Source organism: Lynx canadensis, chromosome C1 (genome assembly GCF_007474595.2).
Source record: "Lynx canadensis isolate LIC74 chromosome C1, mLynCan4.pri.v2, whole genome shotgun sequence".
Classification (NCBI taxonomy): domain Eukaryota; kingdom Metazoa; phylum Chordata; class Mammalia; order Carnivora; family Felidae; genus Lynx; species Lynx canadensis.
The window spans coordinates 40,844,479-40,861,988 of record NC_044310.1 but is presented as its reverse complement, the minus strand read 5'-3'; the positions used below and the strand labels follow the sequence as shown (position 1 = coordinate 40,861,988).

At 36.9% G+C, this 17,510-nt stretch overlaps 1 protein-coding gene across 1 annotated transcript in view; it reads left to right on the top strand.

Annotated features, from left to right (window-relative positions):
- The window catches only part of EPS15 (epidermal growth factor receptor pathway substrate 15), a 148,889-nt gene that overhangs the window by 113,653 nt on the left and 17,726 nt on the right, over positions 1–17,510 (top strand). Inside the window, 2 exon segments of the mRNA XM_030323635.1 lie at positions 25–161; positions 5,426–5,495. Of these exon segments, the coding sequence (XP_030179495.1) occupies positions 25–161; positions 5,426–5,495 (207 nt within the window).

Here is a 17,510-nt window from a genome sequence, read left to right as displayed (position 1 = left end):
CATGTATGTGCTGTGTTTTCTTAGATCCATTTGGAGGTGATCCTTTCAAAGGTTCAGATCCATTTGCATCTGACTGTTTCTTCAAGCAGTCCCCTACTGATCCTTTTGCCACTTCAAGTACCGACCCTTTCAGCGCAGCCAACAATGGCAGTAATACTTCGGTAAGTGGGTGGGTTAAAAATTGTTAAATGGATAACAAGTGCCCTAAGTGAGTTTTTGAAATACACAGTGATGAAAGGATCCTCTTTTAGATTACTTCTGATGGGCTATGTAAAAAATCAGTCTCATCCAATCCATCTAGTTTTGGGTTCAGACTGGCATTTCACAGTTTTATCACACAGTGGAATTGTCTGGAGTAACTTATTTTATCAAAAAATCAAGTCCATCCTTCATAAGGCTCAAATATCCCCATTTAAATATCCCATTAGGGATATTTAAAATAAATGATTGGAAAGCCATAAACCAGTCTTCAATAAAGCTTTTCAGAAATGTGTGGTATGCATTATTGAAATAATGAAAATCAACCTAAAAACAGCACTGATCTTTTAGAAAACTAAAATTATTTATATTACTTTATAGACATATTTTATATATGTTTTATAACACATTAATCTTGTAAAGAAATACAAATTCCCACTAAATGTCAGACTCTCTTGAGAACATATATACAAGTAACAGTCACTATTTAATAACCACATACTGTGATCCCAGTTCTTCTGTGTGCTATACATTCATTTTTTCTAATCATCAGCCTTGCAAAGTAGGTGTTGGTAGCCCTATTTTAACAATAAGGACACTGGAACTCAGAAGTAACCAAGGTCATGCAGCTAAGTGCTTTATCATCTGGAGCCTTTAAAAACAAAATCTTTATATTATGGTTATTTAAACATACCCAAGATAGAGTAATAAAATGAAATATTTTAATAAGCCTCCATGTATCCATCACCCAGATTCAATAATTATGAGCGGTTTTGGTTTTTTTTTTTGTTTTTATTTTTAGTTTTTATTTGGAGGCTTATTTTTTTTAAGGATGATATTTCTTATCCAAAAGTAAAACAGACCCAAAAAGGAACAGTTGATTGACAGGCATTTGAAAAAAAAAATTGTGTCTCTTTAATTCTCTTAGATTAAGAATACTCCCTTAAAAGAGTAATTGATTCTTTTAAAGTAATAGATTTTGATATTCTTTAATTGTTTTCTTTCTGTACTGAGTAAAGAGCTATTTGGCCAATAACTGGTATTTTCCATTGATGTAAAACTGAGCAAGTGCCTCTGTAACTGAATATTTGTGGTTTCCACAGGCTACTGGATACTGTGTTTTCCTATAACACTTAGTTTGCAATGTGGACCCATTTGCCAAATTCTTCTAAAATTGGCTGCAACCTGAATTTTTTTCCTCTTACCTTATTCTAGTCTCTTATTCACTCTTTTTTTATTTTTTTAAGTTTATTTTATTTTGAGAGACAGAGCACAAGCAGGGGAGGGGCAGAGAGAGGAAGAGACAGAATCCCAAGTAGGCTCTGCACCATCAATCAGTACAGAGCCCAATGTGGGGCTTGAACTCATGAACTGTGAGATCATGACCTGAGCCAAGATCAAGAGTCAGATGCTTAACCAGCTGGGCCACCCAGGTGCCCCTCTTATTCTCCACTCTTATCATTAAAGAACAAGAAAGCCAAAGCAGCTCTTCCTAACTTAAAAATAAAACAAGTTTCTCCTGTTCCTCCTGCCTGGTAAAATTTTTCCACTATTTGTTCTATTTACTTGTTCTCCTTCCTCCCCAGTTTTTGAAACTGACATTGCCCTTGCTGACTGCTCTTGATTTCTCCATTAAAAACAAAACAAAAAACCAAACTGGCAATATACTAATAGCTCTGTTTGTCTCATCTCTTCTCTGTGCCAGGTGTGGTGCTAAGCTCTTTTCCTGTGTTATTTCATTTCAGCTTCACAATAATCACATGAAGCTCAGGTTACCAGACTCATTTTTTTTTAATTAAAAAAAAATTTTTTTAATGTTTATTTTTGAGAGGGAGAGAGAGAGACAGAGCACGAGCAGGGGAGGGGCAGAGAGAGAGGGAAACACAGAATCTGAAGCAGGCTCCAAGCTCTGAGCTGTCAGCACAGAGCCCGATGAGGGGCTTACACTCATGAACTGTGAGATCATGACCTGAGCTGAAGTCAGGTGCAACCAACTGAGCCACCCAGGCACCAGCAGACTCATTTCTAGATAAAGTAAGTGAGGCTTAAAGAGGTTAAGTGATAGTAAGTTAGTAAGTGATAGGACTGAATTCAGACCTTGGTCTATCTGACCAAAATCTAAGGTCTTCACCACTGTAGTCTAAGATTTAAACTTTATTCTTCCCAGCTACAGTGCCCTTGTGTTTTGTGATCTTCCTTCTTTTTCAAATAGGCCTCTATTATGTTTCCAGGTCTGAGTCTGTCCCCAAAAGTCTTTTCTATTCCCTCAAGGCTAGTCTCCGTTCTCAGAGGGACGGAATTTATTTTTTTTTATTTATTTTTTTATTTTTTTTTAACGTTTATTTATTTTTGAGACAGAGAGAGACAGAGCGTGAACAGGGGAGGGGCAGAGAGAGAGGGAGACACAGAATCGGAAACAGGCTCCAGGCTCCGAGCTGTCAGCACAGAGCCCGACGCGGGGCTCGAACTCACCGACCGCGAGGTCATGACCTGAGCTGAAGTCAGACGCTTAACTGACTGAGCCACCCAGGCGCCCCACAGAGGGACGGAATTTAAAAAACCAACACAAACCAAACAGTTGCCATTCCTTACTGTCCTAGCTAGTGTATGGTAGCATTGTGTAGGTACTAAATGATATAGTCAGAGTGGAGGGGTAGATGAGTGATGCTTAAGAGAGAGAATTTCAATGATAATTTTGGAACATTCTATAAAATCATGCCATCTGAATTTTAGTTATGAAATTACTTTTGTGTACTAAATTGCCTAATTATCACACTGAACCTAGCATTTAGTGGCCTCTTATTCCTTCATGGGCTGCACAGTCCCTCCTGTTCCTCTTTCTGTCTTAATGGTCTTTTATGTGGGGCACAGTGTGATGAAGTAATAGAAATTAAACCCAACACTCATGTAGGCCTGCTTTTTCTAATTCTCTCTGTGATGGCAAATAAATCTGTAAGCTTTTGTTTAAAATCAGGCGTGTTAGCATTTCCTTCCCTGAAAGTAAAGAGAAGAAGCAATAATAGTTGGTGACTTAGGTTACGTCAGTGACTATTTCTCACACTGGTATTTTGACTATTAAATTAGGAACCATGCAAAGTTATCTGGCTATATAGACCAGCTTAGTATTTTTCTTTGATTGCTCTTTTTTTTAATGTTTATTTATTTTGAGAGAGAGAGAGAATCCCAAGCCCGTTCTGTGTGGTCAGCACAGAGCCCGATGCAGAGCTCGATCTATGCACCATGAGATCATGACCTGAGCTGAAATCAAGAGTTGGACACTTGAACCGACTGAGTAACCCAGGCTCCCCTTTGAATGCTCTTTATTCATTCAGCAAATATAATCAGAATATAAGCTAGTGTGATAGTTTTATAATAATATTATTGGCATCAGTTAAAATAAGTACTGTCATCTTTAGTTCTAAAAGCTTCATTAATATTAACTACTTCTTTCTTTTTTTATTTTTTATTTTTTAAAATTTACATCCAAATTAGTTAGCATATAGTGCAACAATGGTTTCAGGAGTAGATTCCTTAGTGCCCCTTACCCATTTAGCCCATCCCCCCTCCCACAACCCCTCCCGTAACCCTTGGTTTGTTCTCCATATTTATGAGTCTCTTCTGTTTTGTCCCCCTCCCTGTTTTTATATTATTTTATATTATATTTTTTATATTATTCCCTTATGTTCATCTGTTTTGTCTCTTAAAGTCCTCATATGAGTGAAGTCATATTATTTTTGTCTTTCTCTGACTATTTCACTTAGCATAATACCCTCCAGTTCCATCCATGTAGTTGCAAATGGCAAGATCTCATTCTTTTTGATTGCCGAGTAATACTCCATTGTGTATATATATATATATATATACCACTTTCTAATAGTAGTTTAAATGGGTTCTCTTTTATAAAGAGAGACTGTACTACAAGTCCTGGTTAGCAATACTTTTCTCTTTTCAAATACATTTGTTTTATTTGGAAATGTATCAATTGAGCTCTGCAATATTCTTTGACATTCAATTGTAATAACCAATTTCTTGATGATTAGAAATAGAGCCTGTAATACAGATGACATGGATAGCCATGAGTCAGAGGAGATAAATTTTCCCAAACCCTTTTCATGCCCCTTTCATCTAACTGTCTGCTAAGGCTTTTGTTGGCTTCTTAACAAGAGCCTGATGCCAGAAAGAGAAAGTTCAGTTAATTCTTCCTAAGTACATACTTTGTTTGATTATGATTAAAAACTAAAATAAGTTAGGAAAACAGTTCTATGGCAGAAATCTCTGGCTTCTGGTAAAGTCCTCGCTCTGTAGCCACTCACCCTTGTCACTTGGTCCAGATTCTTATCTGGCTTTTGAAAGTAGAAGGTCTTTTTAGGAGTGCTCCTTCCTTCCCTTCCTCTGTTTCTCCCTCCTTTCTTCTCCCCCTTCCTCTGGAGCATGTGTGTACGTTCCTCTGATGGGACAAATGCTAGAATTATTTTTAGATAACAATTAGAAAGTAGAAATCTAGTATTTACTGATATTAAGTACTAGGATATTTAAGAGTTAGAATAGTATGCACCCTAAATGCAACATGTCATCCTGGAATAGAAGGACGTTAGTGGAAAAACTGGAAAAACCTAAATAAAATCTATAGCTTATAGTTTTGTATCAGTGTTAATTCCTTAGTTTTAATAATGTACTATGATTACATGTGATATTAATATTAGAGGAAGCTGAGTGAAGGATATATGGGAACTCTCTGTATTATCTTTACACTTGTTCTAGAAATCTAAAATTACCTCAAAATGAAAAGTTGTAATAGTGTGTATTTGTACCAGTAGCAAAACTGTGAAGAAAAGAGATGAATGCCGCCAGTCAGGATGATAATAACCTCTACCGAGGAAGGATGGTATTGTGATTGGAGAGGGGCACATAAGACTTCTGAGGTGTTGGCAGTTTCTTAGAAGGTGATTACATAAGTGTTCATTTGATACTTGTTTGTCAAGACATGCATGTTTCGTGTACCATTTTGAATGGATATTATATTATACAATAAAAGAAGATTAGAAAATGATGTTTATCATTCCAATTTAATTAGATTGCAAATCAATAAGGGGAAACATTTATTCCTAATGCCTTGTATTTCTTAACTAATTTAGAGTTTGTGAAGAATATTTTCCTTGGTGTGGCAATGAGGTTTCGGCTGTGAAACATTGCTTCTCATAGTCATGATTTTGTGTAATTTTTTTAGGTAGAAACACTGAAGCACAATGATCCTTTTGCTCCTGGTGGAACAGTTGTTGTTGCAGCAAGTGATTCAGGTAAAGAAATAATTAATCAGTTTCTTTGAACAGTAAAAATATTTACCTTTTCTTTAAGCTTCTTTTTTATTTGTTTCCAAATATATTTGTCCTATTTACTTACTTAAGGCTTTAAAATTACTGCATAGTTGGGGCGCCTGGGTGGCTCAGTCAGTTGGGTGTCCAACTTCTGCTTGGGTCATGATCTCGAGCCCCATGTCGGGCTCTCTGCTGACAGCTTGGAGCCTGGAGCCTGCTTCGGATTCTGTGTCTCCCTCTCTCTCTCTGCCCCACCCCTGCTTGCTCTCTGTCTCTCAAAACTGAATAAACATTAAAAAAAATTTTTTTTTAAATTACTGCATAGAGCCAATTGTAATCTACTAATAATAATGGCAAATGTTGGCATATCACTTTCTACTTTTCTTATTCATTTATCTCATTTATTATTCATGTTAAAGATCTTACTGGAAGGGATTGGGAGATACAGGCTTCCAGTTATGGAATGAATAAGTCATAGGAATAAAAGGTACAGCATGGGGAATATAGTCAATGCTATTATAATAGTGTTGTGCAGTGACAGATGGTAACTACACTCATGGTGAGCATAGCATGACGTATAAATTTGTCAAATCACTGTGTGGTACACCTGAAACTAATGTAACATTGTATGTCAGCTATACTTTATTGAAAAAAAAAATCTTGCTAGAAAATGTACTCTATCCAGTAAAACCAATAAAAATTTTTTTTGGTTTATAAAAGGTAGTGTTGTTTGACATTTTCTAAGTCAGTAACGACTCTAATGGATCTTGGCCTAAATTTAAAAACTAGTTGCTTCCAGTAGGTAATGGTAATAGCTTTACAAATAATGGATAGATTCTTTTAATAATACAGAGAAAGGCTAAATGTTATTCTAGCATCCAGTCTTTATGCTTTATTTATGGTATCTAATTTTCAATTTATCCTTTTAAGTAATATTTCCATTTTGAAGACCAGGAAACTGAGGACCAGAACTTTAAGTAACTTGATCAAAATTGTATAGTTTACTAGATTTGAACCAGGTGAAGCCAAGATTCAAACCAAAGTCCGGTTGTTCTAAAAGCTTCTGCAACTAAGTAACACTGCTTCTTTCTCACTATTCATTAAAAAATAAAACAGACCATCTATTGTGTAGGAGAGCAGGAAATTAGAGGGAAGTGGACGCAAACATGTAAATTTCTCAAGTTACCATGCTAAAATAGATTTCCTTATTTTTCCAGATGAATATAGGGTGAGTTATTCAGTACACAAATTTGCTGATGTGACAAGTTGAGGATTATGAGCATAGAGAAAAATTAGTAGAAATGCCTTCACAATTTGGATTTCTTGTACAAATTATAACAATATGAAATTTAGCAGTGTGTGTTGTTTTCAGGTTGGAAATTAACTTACAACACGAGTAACAAAAAGGAATATAATAGGCAGATATGTAGAAAACAAGATTTAATGTAGTGCTGGGTATTGATTTAAGCCAAAGCTTAGAATAGCAGCAAATAAGATTTCTAAAAGGCTTATTGAAGTAACAGTGGTTAAATTAATATCTTTTAAAAATACATGTGCATTTTTTAGACTCTCATTCTTTTTTTCCTTTTTTTTTTTAATATATGAAATTTATTGTCAAATTGGTTTCCATACAACACCCAGTGCTCATCCCAAAAGGTGCCCTCCTCAATACCCATCACCCACCCTCCCCTCCCTCCCACCCCCCATCAACCCTCAGTTTGTTCTCAGTTTTTAACAGTCTCTTATGCTTTGGCTCTCTCCCACTGTAACCTCTTTTTTTTTTTTTTTTTTCCTTCCCCTCCCCCATGGGTTCCCGTTAAGTTTCTCAGGATCCACATAAGAGTGAAAACATATGGTATCTGTCTTTCTCTGTATGGCTTATTTCACTTAGCATCACACTCTCCAGTTCCATCCACGTTGCTACAAAAGGCCATCTTTCATTCTTTCTCATTGCCACGTAGTATTCCATTGTGTATATAAACCACAATTTCTTTATCCATTCATCAGTTGATGGACATTTAGGCTCTTTCCATAATTTGGCTATTGTTGAGAGTGCTGCTATGAACATTGGGGTACAAGTGCCCCTATGCATCAGTACTCCTGTATCCCTTGGATAAATTCCTAGCAGTGCTATTGCTAGGTCATAGGGTAGGTCTATTTTTAATTTTCTGAGGAACCTCCACACTGCTTTCCAGAGCGGCTGCACCAATTTGCATTCCCACCAACAGTGCAAGAGGGTTCCCGTTTCTCCACATCCTCTCCAGCATCTATAGTCTCCTGATTTGTTCATTTTGGCCACTCTGACTGGCGTGAGGTGATACCTGAGTGTGGTTTTGATTTGTATTTCCCTGATAAGGAGCAACGCTGAACATCTTTTCATGTGCCTGTTGGCCATCCAGATGTCTTCTTTAGAGAAGTGTCTATTCATGTTTTCTGCCCATTTCTTCACTGGGTTATTTGTTTTTCGGGTGTGGAGTTTGGTGAGCTCTTTATAGATTTTGGATATTAGCCCTTTGTCCGATATGTCATTTGCAAATATCTTTTCCCATTCCGTTGGTTGCCTTTTAGTTTTGTTGGTTGTTTCCTTTGCTGTGCAGAAGCTTTTTATCTTCATAAGATCCCAGTAATTCACTTTTGCTTTTAATTCCCTTGCCTTTGGGGATGTGTCGAGTAAGAGATTGCTACGGCTGAGGTCAGAGAGGTCTTTTCCTGCTTTCTCCTCTAAGGTTTTGATGGTTTCCTGTCTCACATTTAGGTCCTTTATCCATTTTGAGTTTATTTTTGTGAATGGTGTGAGAAAGTGGTCTAGTTTCAACCTTCTGCATGTTGCTGTCCAGTTCTCCCAGCACCATTTGTTAAAGAGGCTGTCTTTTTTCCATTGGATGTTCTTTCCTGCTTTGTCAAAGATTAGTTGGCCATACGTTTGTGGGTCTAGTTCTGGGGTTTCTATTCTATTCCATTGGTCTATGTGTCTGTTTTTGTGCCATAGACTCTCATTATTAAACTGATGAATTAATATATTGTTAAGGATATTGTATGATTAGAAAGGAAGACCTAAGAAAATAAAATGAAAGGTTAATATATTTATACAGGTGACCCTTGAACGATATGGGGGTTGGGGACATTGACCTCCCTCCCATGCAGGTGCAAATCCTCATATAACTTTTGATTCCCCAAAACCTTTACTAATAGCCTACTGTTGACTAGCAGCCTTACCAATGACATAAGCAGTCAATTAACAAATATTTTGTATGTTATATGTATCCTTACAATAAAGTAAGCTAGAGAAAAGAAAGTGTTATTGAGAAAATCATAAAGAAAATACGTTGACAGTACTATATTGCATTTATTGAGAAAAATCTGCATATAACACACTTCAAGGGTCAACTGTAATTAACTCTTGATTGAAATGGTAAGTGCCATGGAAGTTCATCAAAACTGTAAAAATTTAAAGGACAGGGAGATCACCTCCAATCAGGGTAAATCATGAATGATTTCAAAGCAGAAGGTGGCTTTTGTGGTATGCCTTGAAAGAATGGGTTAGAATTTTAGTTAAGTATATATGGAAAGAGAGTAAATGAAGCAAAGAGAGCAACATGAGCAAGGAAGGGAGGCAGGACTTACAGGGCATGTTCAAGGAAAACCAGGTGTTTTGATAAAGCTTATTTATAGATAGAAGAACCATCAGGTTAAGGCTGGTGTAGTAGATTGCAGGCTTACTGTGGGTGTCTATTGCCTTTGTTTCTAGTTCCTAACTAATTTTATGTAAAGTGTTAGAATAAATGACTATAATAGCCTGAGAGGGAACTACCATTCATTGTTGTTAATCATCTTAATAACATACCATTTATTGCGCTCTTGCACAGTCTCAGTACTACATGGGCTAGCTGTTTTCCAATACCTGGTCTCATTTAAATCTCACAGCAACTACATGAGGTAATTGGTATTATGTTTATTGTGCAGACAAGGAAAATCAAAACATGGAGAGATGAAACTGTTTCACAAGGTTAAAGAAGAGTAATGAATGGACCCACGTTCAAATGAGGTCTCTGGTTTCCCATTGACCTCTTGGGTCATTCTCTCTGTCTCCTTTGCTGATTCTTCCTCTCTTCAACTTCTTCATGTTTTATTACTCTAGGTCTTAGACTCTGGACCTCTTTCTTCTCTATCTGTATTCCCTTGGGGACCTTATCTGATTTCTTGGCTTCACATACCATATATATGCCCATTTAGATCTCTAGCCACATCTTTTTTCCTGAACTCTAAACTCATATATCCAACTACCTACTGATACCTGTATTTGAATATCTGATAGGTATAGCTAATACATATGTCTGCCACTGAACACCTAGTCTTCCTCTCCCAACCTGCTTCTCTTGCAACTTGCTCCATCTCAGTTCATGGTAATTTCATCTTTAATGTTGCTAAGACCTAAAACCTTAGCATCATCCTTGGTTCTTCTTCTCTTATGTTATCCATAATCTGCCAAGAGATCTTACTGGCTCTACCTCCAGATTATATCCAGCAAAAGATTTACAATGGCCTATACCTTTCTAACAGTATCTCTTACCATTATTCCCTTTACTCACTCTGCTCCAACCACACTGGCTCTCTTGCTGTTGCTGAAACAACAGGCCAGTTTCTTAGGCCCTTAGCTGTTCCCTATTTCTGGGATGATCTTTGTCCATATATCCACTTGATTTGCTACATTACCTTAACAAATCTTTGCCAAAATGTCCCCTTGTCAGTGGGTCATATTCTGGCCCTATTTAACATTTATGAGTTCCATACCTAGCCTAACATTCCTCCCTTACTATTCTCTACTCTTTATTTTTTCATTATGGCTTACTACTTTCTAGCATACTAAATAAGTTACTTTGTTTTTCTCTATCTTTCTCCTCCTTCTGCCACTAGATTTTAAGTCCCAGGGAATTTGGATCTTTGTATTCACTGGTGTGTCCTAAGAACTTTAAACCATACCTGAGCACATAATATGACTGAATGAATGAATTACTCTTCCTACAGAACATATAGGATGGGAATAGGGGGTGGTGGGGGTTGTTTAACAATTTTGTCCTGATAGTGGGTTTTTTAACATTGTGTGAAGATATACAAAACATTTACTGTTTTAACCATTTTTAAGTATATAGTTCATTGGTGCAAGTATTACAGCCATCCATTTCCAGAACTTGTTCATCTTTCAGAACTGAAACTCTGTATCTGTTGAATAAGAACTCTTCATTAGCCTCTCCCATTAGCCCCTGGCAACCACCATTTACTTTCTGTGTTTATGAATTTGACTCCTCTGCATACCTCATAAATGGAATCATACAGTGTCTGTTATTTTGTGACTGGCTTATTTCACGTATCATTATATCCTCAAGATTCATCCATATTGTAGCGTGTATCAGAATTTCTTCCCTTTTTAAGACCGAATAATATTCTTTTATATATATGTACCACATTTAGTTTATCTATTTATCCATCAGTAGATACTTGGGTTGTTTTCCATGTCAGCCATACCATTTTACATTCACACCAGCAGTGGACAAGAGTTCCAATTTCTTTATATCCTTGTCAACACTTACTGCTTTCTGGTTTTTGATAATAGCCACTCAAATGGGTATGAAGTGGCATCTCATTGATTTAATTTGTACTTCCCTAATGATTATGATATTGAGCATCTATTCATATACTTATTGGCCATTTGTTTATCTTCTTTGGAGAAATGTCTATTCAAGTACTTTGCCATTTTCTCAATCAGTTGTTTGCTTTTTTGTTGTTGAGTGGTAGGATTTATTTACTCTGGATATTAACCCCTTCTGAAACATATGATTTACAAATATTTTCTCTCATTCCATGTGTTGCCTTTTCATTCTTTTGATACTGTTTGTTGGTGCATAAAACTAATTTTATTTAGTATAGTCCAGTTTATCCACTTTTAATTTTTTTGCCCATGCTTTTAGTGGTGTGTCCTAAGAACTTTAAACCATGCCTGAGCACATAATATGTGCACATAAACATTTCAAGAAAGTATAGCTAAATCCAGTGTCATGAAGATTTTCTCTATGTTTTCTTCTAAGAGTTTTATAGTTTTAGGTCTTACATTAGGTCTTTGATACATTTTGAGTAAATTTTTTGTATTTGTTGTAAGTAAGGTAAGGTAAGAGTCCGACTTCATTCTTTTGGCATGAATACTCAACTTTCCCAGTGCCATTTGTTGAAAGGACTTGGCCTTTCCCCATTGAGTGGTCTTGGCATCTTTGTAGAAAATCTTTTGAATATATGTGCAAGAGTTTATTTCTGGGTTCTCTCTTCTATATCATTGGTCTAAATGTCTTTTTTTTTTTTTAATTTTTTAATGTTTATTTTTGACAGGGAGAGAGAGACAGAGCATGAGTGGGGGAGGGGCAGAGAGAGAGGGAGACACAGAATCTGAAACAGGCTCCAGGCTCTGAGCTGTCAGCACAGAGCCCGACGCGGGGCTCGAACTCACGGACCGTGAGATCATGACCTGAGCCGAAGTCGGACGTTCAACCGACTGAGCCACCCAGGCGCCCCTAAATGTCTGTCTTAATGCCAGTACCACACTGCTTGATTACTGTAACTTTGTAGTAAGTTTTGAAATCAGGAAGTTTGATACCTGTAACTTTGTTATTCTTTTTCAAGATTGTTTTGGCTGTATGGGTTCCCTTGAGATTCCATGTGAATTTTAGGATGAATTCTCTATTTATGTGAAAAATATCATTGGGGTTTTGATAGGAATCGCTTTGAATCTGTAGATTGCTTTGGATAGTATTAACATGTTAACAATATGAAGTTTTCCAACCCATAAAGTGGCCTGTCTTTCTATTTATTTGTATGCTTCATTTCTTTCCGAATGTTTCTTTTTTTTTTTTTTAATGTTTATTTATTTTTGAGACACAGAGAGACAGAGCATGAATGGGGGAGGGGCAGAGAGAGAGAGGGAGACACAGAATCGGAAGCAGGCTTCAGGCTCTGAGCCATCAGCCCAGAGCCTGATGCGGGGCTCGAACTCACGAACCGTGAGATTGTGACCTGAGCTGAAGTCGGACACTCAACTGACTGAGCCACCCAGGCGCCCCTCTTTCAGAATGTTTCATAGTTGACAGCATACATGCCTTCCTTAGTTAATTTCTGAGTATTTAATTCTTTTTTATGCTATTATAAATGAAATTGTTTTCTTAATTTCTTTTTCAGATTGTTCATTGTTAGTATATAGAAATGCTACTGATCTTGTGCGTTGATTTAGTATCCTGCTTTGCTGAATTCATTTATTGTAAACAGGTTTTTTTTGTGTGTGTGTATGGGTTTTCTACATGTGAGGTCATATTGTCTGCAACAGAGATAATTTTACTTCTTCCTTTCCAATTTGGATGCCTTTTTCTTTTCCTTGCCTAATTGCTCTGACTAGGACTTCTATGATGAATTGGAGTGGTGAAAAGTGGGCATCCTTGTCTTGTTACTGATTTTAGAGAAAAAAAATCTCAGTCTTTCACCATTGAATATGTTCACTGTTTGCTTTTCATATATGGCCTTTACGATGTTGAAATAGTTTTCTTCTTTTCCTAGTTTGCCAAGTGTTATTTTTATCATGAAAGGATGTTGAATTTTGTCAGATGCTGTTTCTGCATCAATTAAGAGGATCATGTGGAGTTTTTTCCTTCATTCTGTTAATGGAGTGTATTTTATTGATTGATTTTCGTGTTGAACCATCCTTACATACAAATAAGAACCTGTATCCTGTTAGCCTGCTGTTAGCATGCTGCTTATGTGTTGATTTGAATGAGGATCTTAGAACCAAAAACTCTTTTGAGTTGAGTAGGCTACCTATTAGTGGTATCTGGGGCTGAGACCTTACACAGACCCAAAAGTATCAGAGGTTTGAACTTTCTTTTACTTTTTTTCTTAACAGCTATACACAAGGTTATCCAAAGTTTGTTTTTGCATCTTCCTCATTTAATCTTTTCCGTGGTTATAGAGACAGGTACTATTCTTTCTCATTTTAAGGATGAGGAAAATGAAACATAGGTTAGGCGGTTTGCCGAAGGCTGCATTACTTGTTGCAGTGTCCAATCCATGTCTTATTTCAGAGCTCATGCTATTAGCCACTTTGTTATGGTGCTTCTGCCTTATCTTCTCATCCAATTCTCACAATATAAAAATGGCAGTAAGGTTATTCACAGATTTTTTTTTCTCTCTCTCAAACTTAACATTGCTGACTTTGTTAGAACTGGAAGGAATCATAGACCTGCTATAGGCCAGAGTTTTCATATTATTTTTCACAAAACTAGTTTCCGGGTAGGTCTTCAGAGAGTTGGCAGATTCTTGTTTCATATTTTTTAAATGTCTTTGAATTTGTAAAAATATATATGCATTCATATATGTTACAAACCACATTGACATATTGTAGTGCATTGGTGTTTTAAAGTACTATCAGGTTAAGTGGTTTTTATGCAAACCTCTGGATATAAATTATTTTCAACTACTCTGAGATTGCAAGGCTCTTGTTTTAAAATGTATATAACTACTTCTTTGGATGAATTGTTTTTCAGATAGAGCAACCAAAACCAACTACAGAAATAAGTTCAACTCCTGACTTTAAACATTTCTGTTGATCAAAATTGCTTCATGTTTTCACTGTCATCATAAGTAAATATTATAAATTTGTACATAAAATGATTTTAGAGTTATTTTTTTAAGTTTATTTATTTATTTTGAGAGAGGGAGCACTCCTGAGTCCTCATGAATGGGGAAGGAGCAGAGAGAAAGGGAGAGAGAGAATCCCAAGCAGGCTCCCCACTGTCAGCGCAGAGCTCCACGCGGGGCTTGAACTCACAAACCGTGAGATCATGACCTTAGCCAAAAATCAAGAGTCAGATGCTTAACTGACTAAGCCACCCAGAGTTAATTTTTGAAATCCCATTTACTTGTTCCATATATTGGCATTTCACTTAAGATTTGAACACTGTTATCTAGCCTCATTTCCTAAAAATGGAAGGAAAAACTGAGCCCCAGGGCTACTTATCAGTTTGTTTCTCAGTCCATTTCCACTGATTTTCCTCTGTGTTATCCTGCCTCTTTATTTATCTACAATGTAAGTGAAAAAAATAACTCCTTGGAACCCAAAATTTGATAAAGGGTACTGAGAGCATAGGGGAAACAATCAAATGAAAAATGTTAAGAAATTATAACATATTAGTAAGAAATTTGTAGAAGATCCATGAAAGACTCTTGGTGCAGAAAATTCCAGACTTCAACTCCTATTTCAACAACAACAACAAAAATTAGGAAAGAAGTGGGTTATTTAATCACAAGCAGTAACTTTGGAATTTATCAAGTATAGCAGCTTTTTAAAAAATAAATGAGGGGCGCCTGGGTGGCGCAGTCGGTTAAGCGTCCGACTTCAGCCAGGTCACGATCTCGCGGTCCGTGAGTTCGAGCCCCGCATCAGGCTCTGGGCTGATGGCTCGGAGCCTGGAGCCTGTTTCCGATTCTGTGTCTCCCTCTCTCTCTGCCCCTCCCCCGTTCATGCTCTGTCTCTCTCTGTCCCAAAAATAAATAAAAAACGTTGAAAAAAAAATTAAAAAAAAAAAAATAAATGAATGGGGCGCCTGGGTGGCGCAGTCGGTTAAGCGTCCGACTTCAGCCAGGTCACGATCTCACGGTCTGTGAGTTCGAGCCCCGCGTCAGGCTCTGGGCTGATGGCTCGGAGCCTGGAGCCTGTTTCCGATTCTGTGTCTCCCTCTCTCTCTGCCCCTCCCCCGTTCATGCTCTGTCTCTGTCTGTCCCAAAAATAAATAAAAACGTTGAAAAAAAATTAAAAAAATAAAATAAAATAAAATAAATGAAGACCCTTAAAGAGCTTTTGTTTGTATTGGTTATATCAGTACTAACCATATTAGAGACTAAAGTACTAACCATATTAGAAATTAAAACTGAGAATTTAAAAAGCTTTTAATTTCTTTTAAAAACATGATAATAAACCCATTACATATTAACATAAATAACATATTTAAGAAAAATAACTTCAGGGGCGCCAAGGTGGCTCAGATCATGATCTCACAGTTTGTGCGTTTGAGCCCCGTATCAGGCTTTGCGCTAACAGCTCAGTTTGGAGCCTGAGCCTAACAGCTCAGATTCTGTGTCTCCCGCTTTCTGCCTCTCCCTCACTCGCGTTCTCTCTCTGTATGTGTCTCCCAAAAATAAATAAAACGTTAAAAATTTTTTTTAAAAATGAAAAATAACTTCAAACCAAAAAAAAATTATGAGTAGCATTGTTCATACATTTTTGTGAAACTCTTTAAATGTCTGCCTCAACAGAAAACAGCTGGATTCTCATATCTACTTCTGCATTCAGTCTGCTGCACTGTATTGTTTTGCTTCAAGTATGTGAAATGAAAAAGATCCGGCCTCACACAGATACGTAGTTGGAAAAAGGAGGAATATTTCAACAACCTTTTTAAAGATAATTGTGGATATTCTTTTTTGTTATTATACTACATTTCAACATATTTTAGTTTCTTCATGAAACTGTATTGAGGACCTTTTTTTTTACCTTTTTTTACAAACCCTTGTGTCGAGGGCTGACTTTCAATAGATCGCAGCGAGGGAGCTGCTCTGCTACGTACGAAACCCCGACCCAGAAGCAGGTCGTCTACGAATGGTTTAGCACCAGGTTCCCCACGAACGTGCGTTGCGTGACGGGCGAGGGGGCGGCCCCCTTTCCTTTTCCGGCCGCGCCCCGGGAAGAGGGTTGTATTGAGTACCTTTTATACTCTGTTACATTAAAATCCATTGGTCTGTCTTGTACTTTGAATGAATCTTTTACCTATATATGATTTTCTAACTTGCATTGATCATTTGGGAAATCTTGGTTCACTGAGTTATGCATATCTTGCAAATGCTGACACATTTTAGTATAAATATTTTTAAATTACATTTATCGGGGCACCTAGATGGTTTAGTCAGTTAAGTGTCTGACTCTGGACTTCAGCTCATGTCATGATCTCACGGTTCATGGGATCAAGCCCATGTTGGGCTCCGCACTGGCGACGTGAAGCCTACTTGGGATTCTCTCTCTCTGTCTCTGTCTCTCTCTCTCTCTGTCTCTCTCTGCCTCTCCCTTGCTCACACTCTCTTTCTCTCTCTCTCTTAAAATAAATAAACTTAAAATTTTTTTTAATTAAAGTTAAATTTATTAATATCACCATCCATCTTATCAGAGTCTTTAAATATTGGTGTAATATTAAGATTTGGGGCAAATACAACTTTCCAAGATACTGATTTTTACTTGAATTTTTATCATCTGCAACAAATGCTATCAGTTGCTTTCCTTAAAGTGACAGATTCACTGTTTATTTTGGAAGAAATGTTGCCAAATACCCAAATCTGAATAATCATTGTTTATCTGTTATTTCTTTCAAGTAAAAAGGACATTCCATGAAAAAAGCAGCTAGTTCAACCTGTTTCTCACACCATCATGCAAGTGCTTTTCCTCCAGATAGCCATCATACTTGCTACTCAGCAGAGGTGCTTTGTGTGTATTTCCCATTTTGTTACTCAGAATTACAAGAAGATGTGTGCCTTGGGATCACAATTTATTAAAACTAATAATTTGTATTGGTTATCCAGGACAGACATTTTTAAGTGCAACTGCCCTTTATTTTTCTCCTCCCTGCAAGTTTGTGATGGAGAAAAATACAATGGTTATCAAATAGTACAGTTTGGTGCTGCTGCCTTGATTCCCAGTAAGGCATCAGCAGTTTTATCTACCATTGGTTTTGCAACATTGTTGTAAATATCAGCACATTAAGAAATATAAATAACATCTTAATATTCTGAAAATAGTTTTCACTTTATAGATCTTCCTAAACAGGTCTTAGGGACCTCTGGGGTCCACACTTTGAGAACTTCTGATCTAATATGAACTGAGAGATTTCCTGTTGCTCTGGTCTCTGTTCCCTCAGGACAACT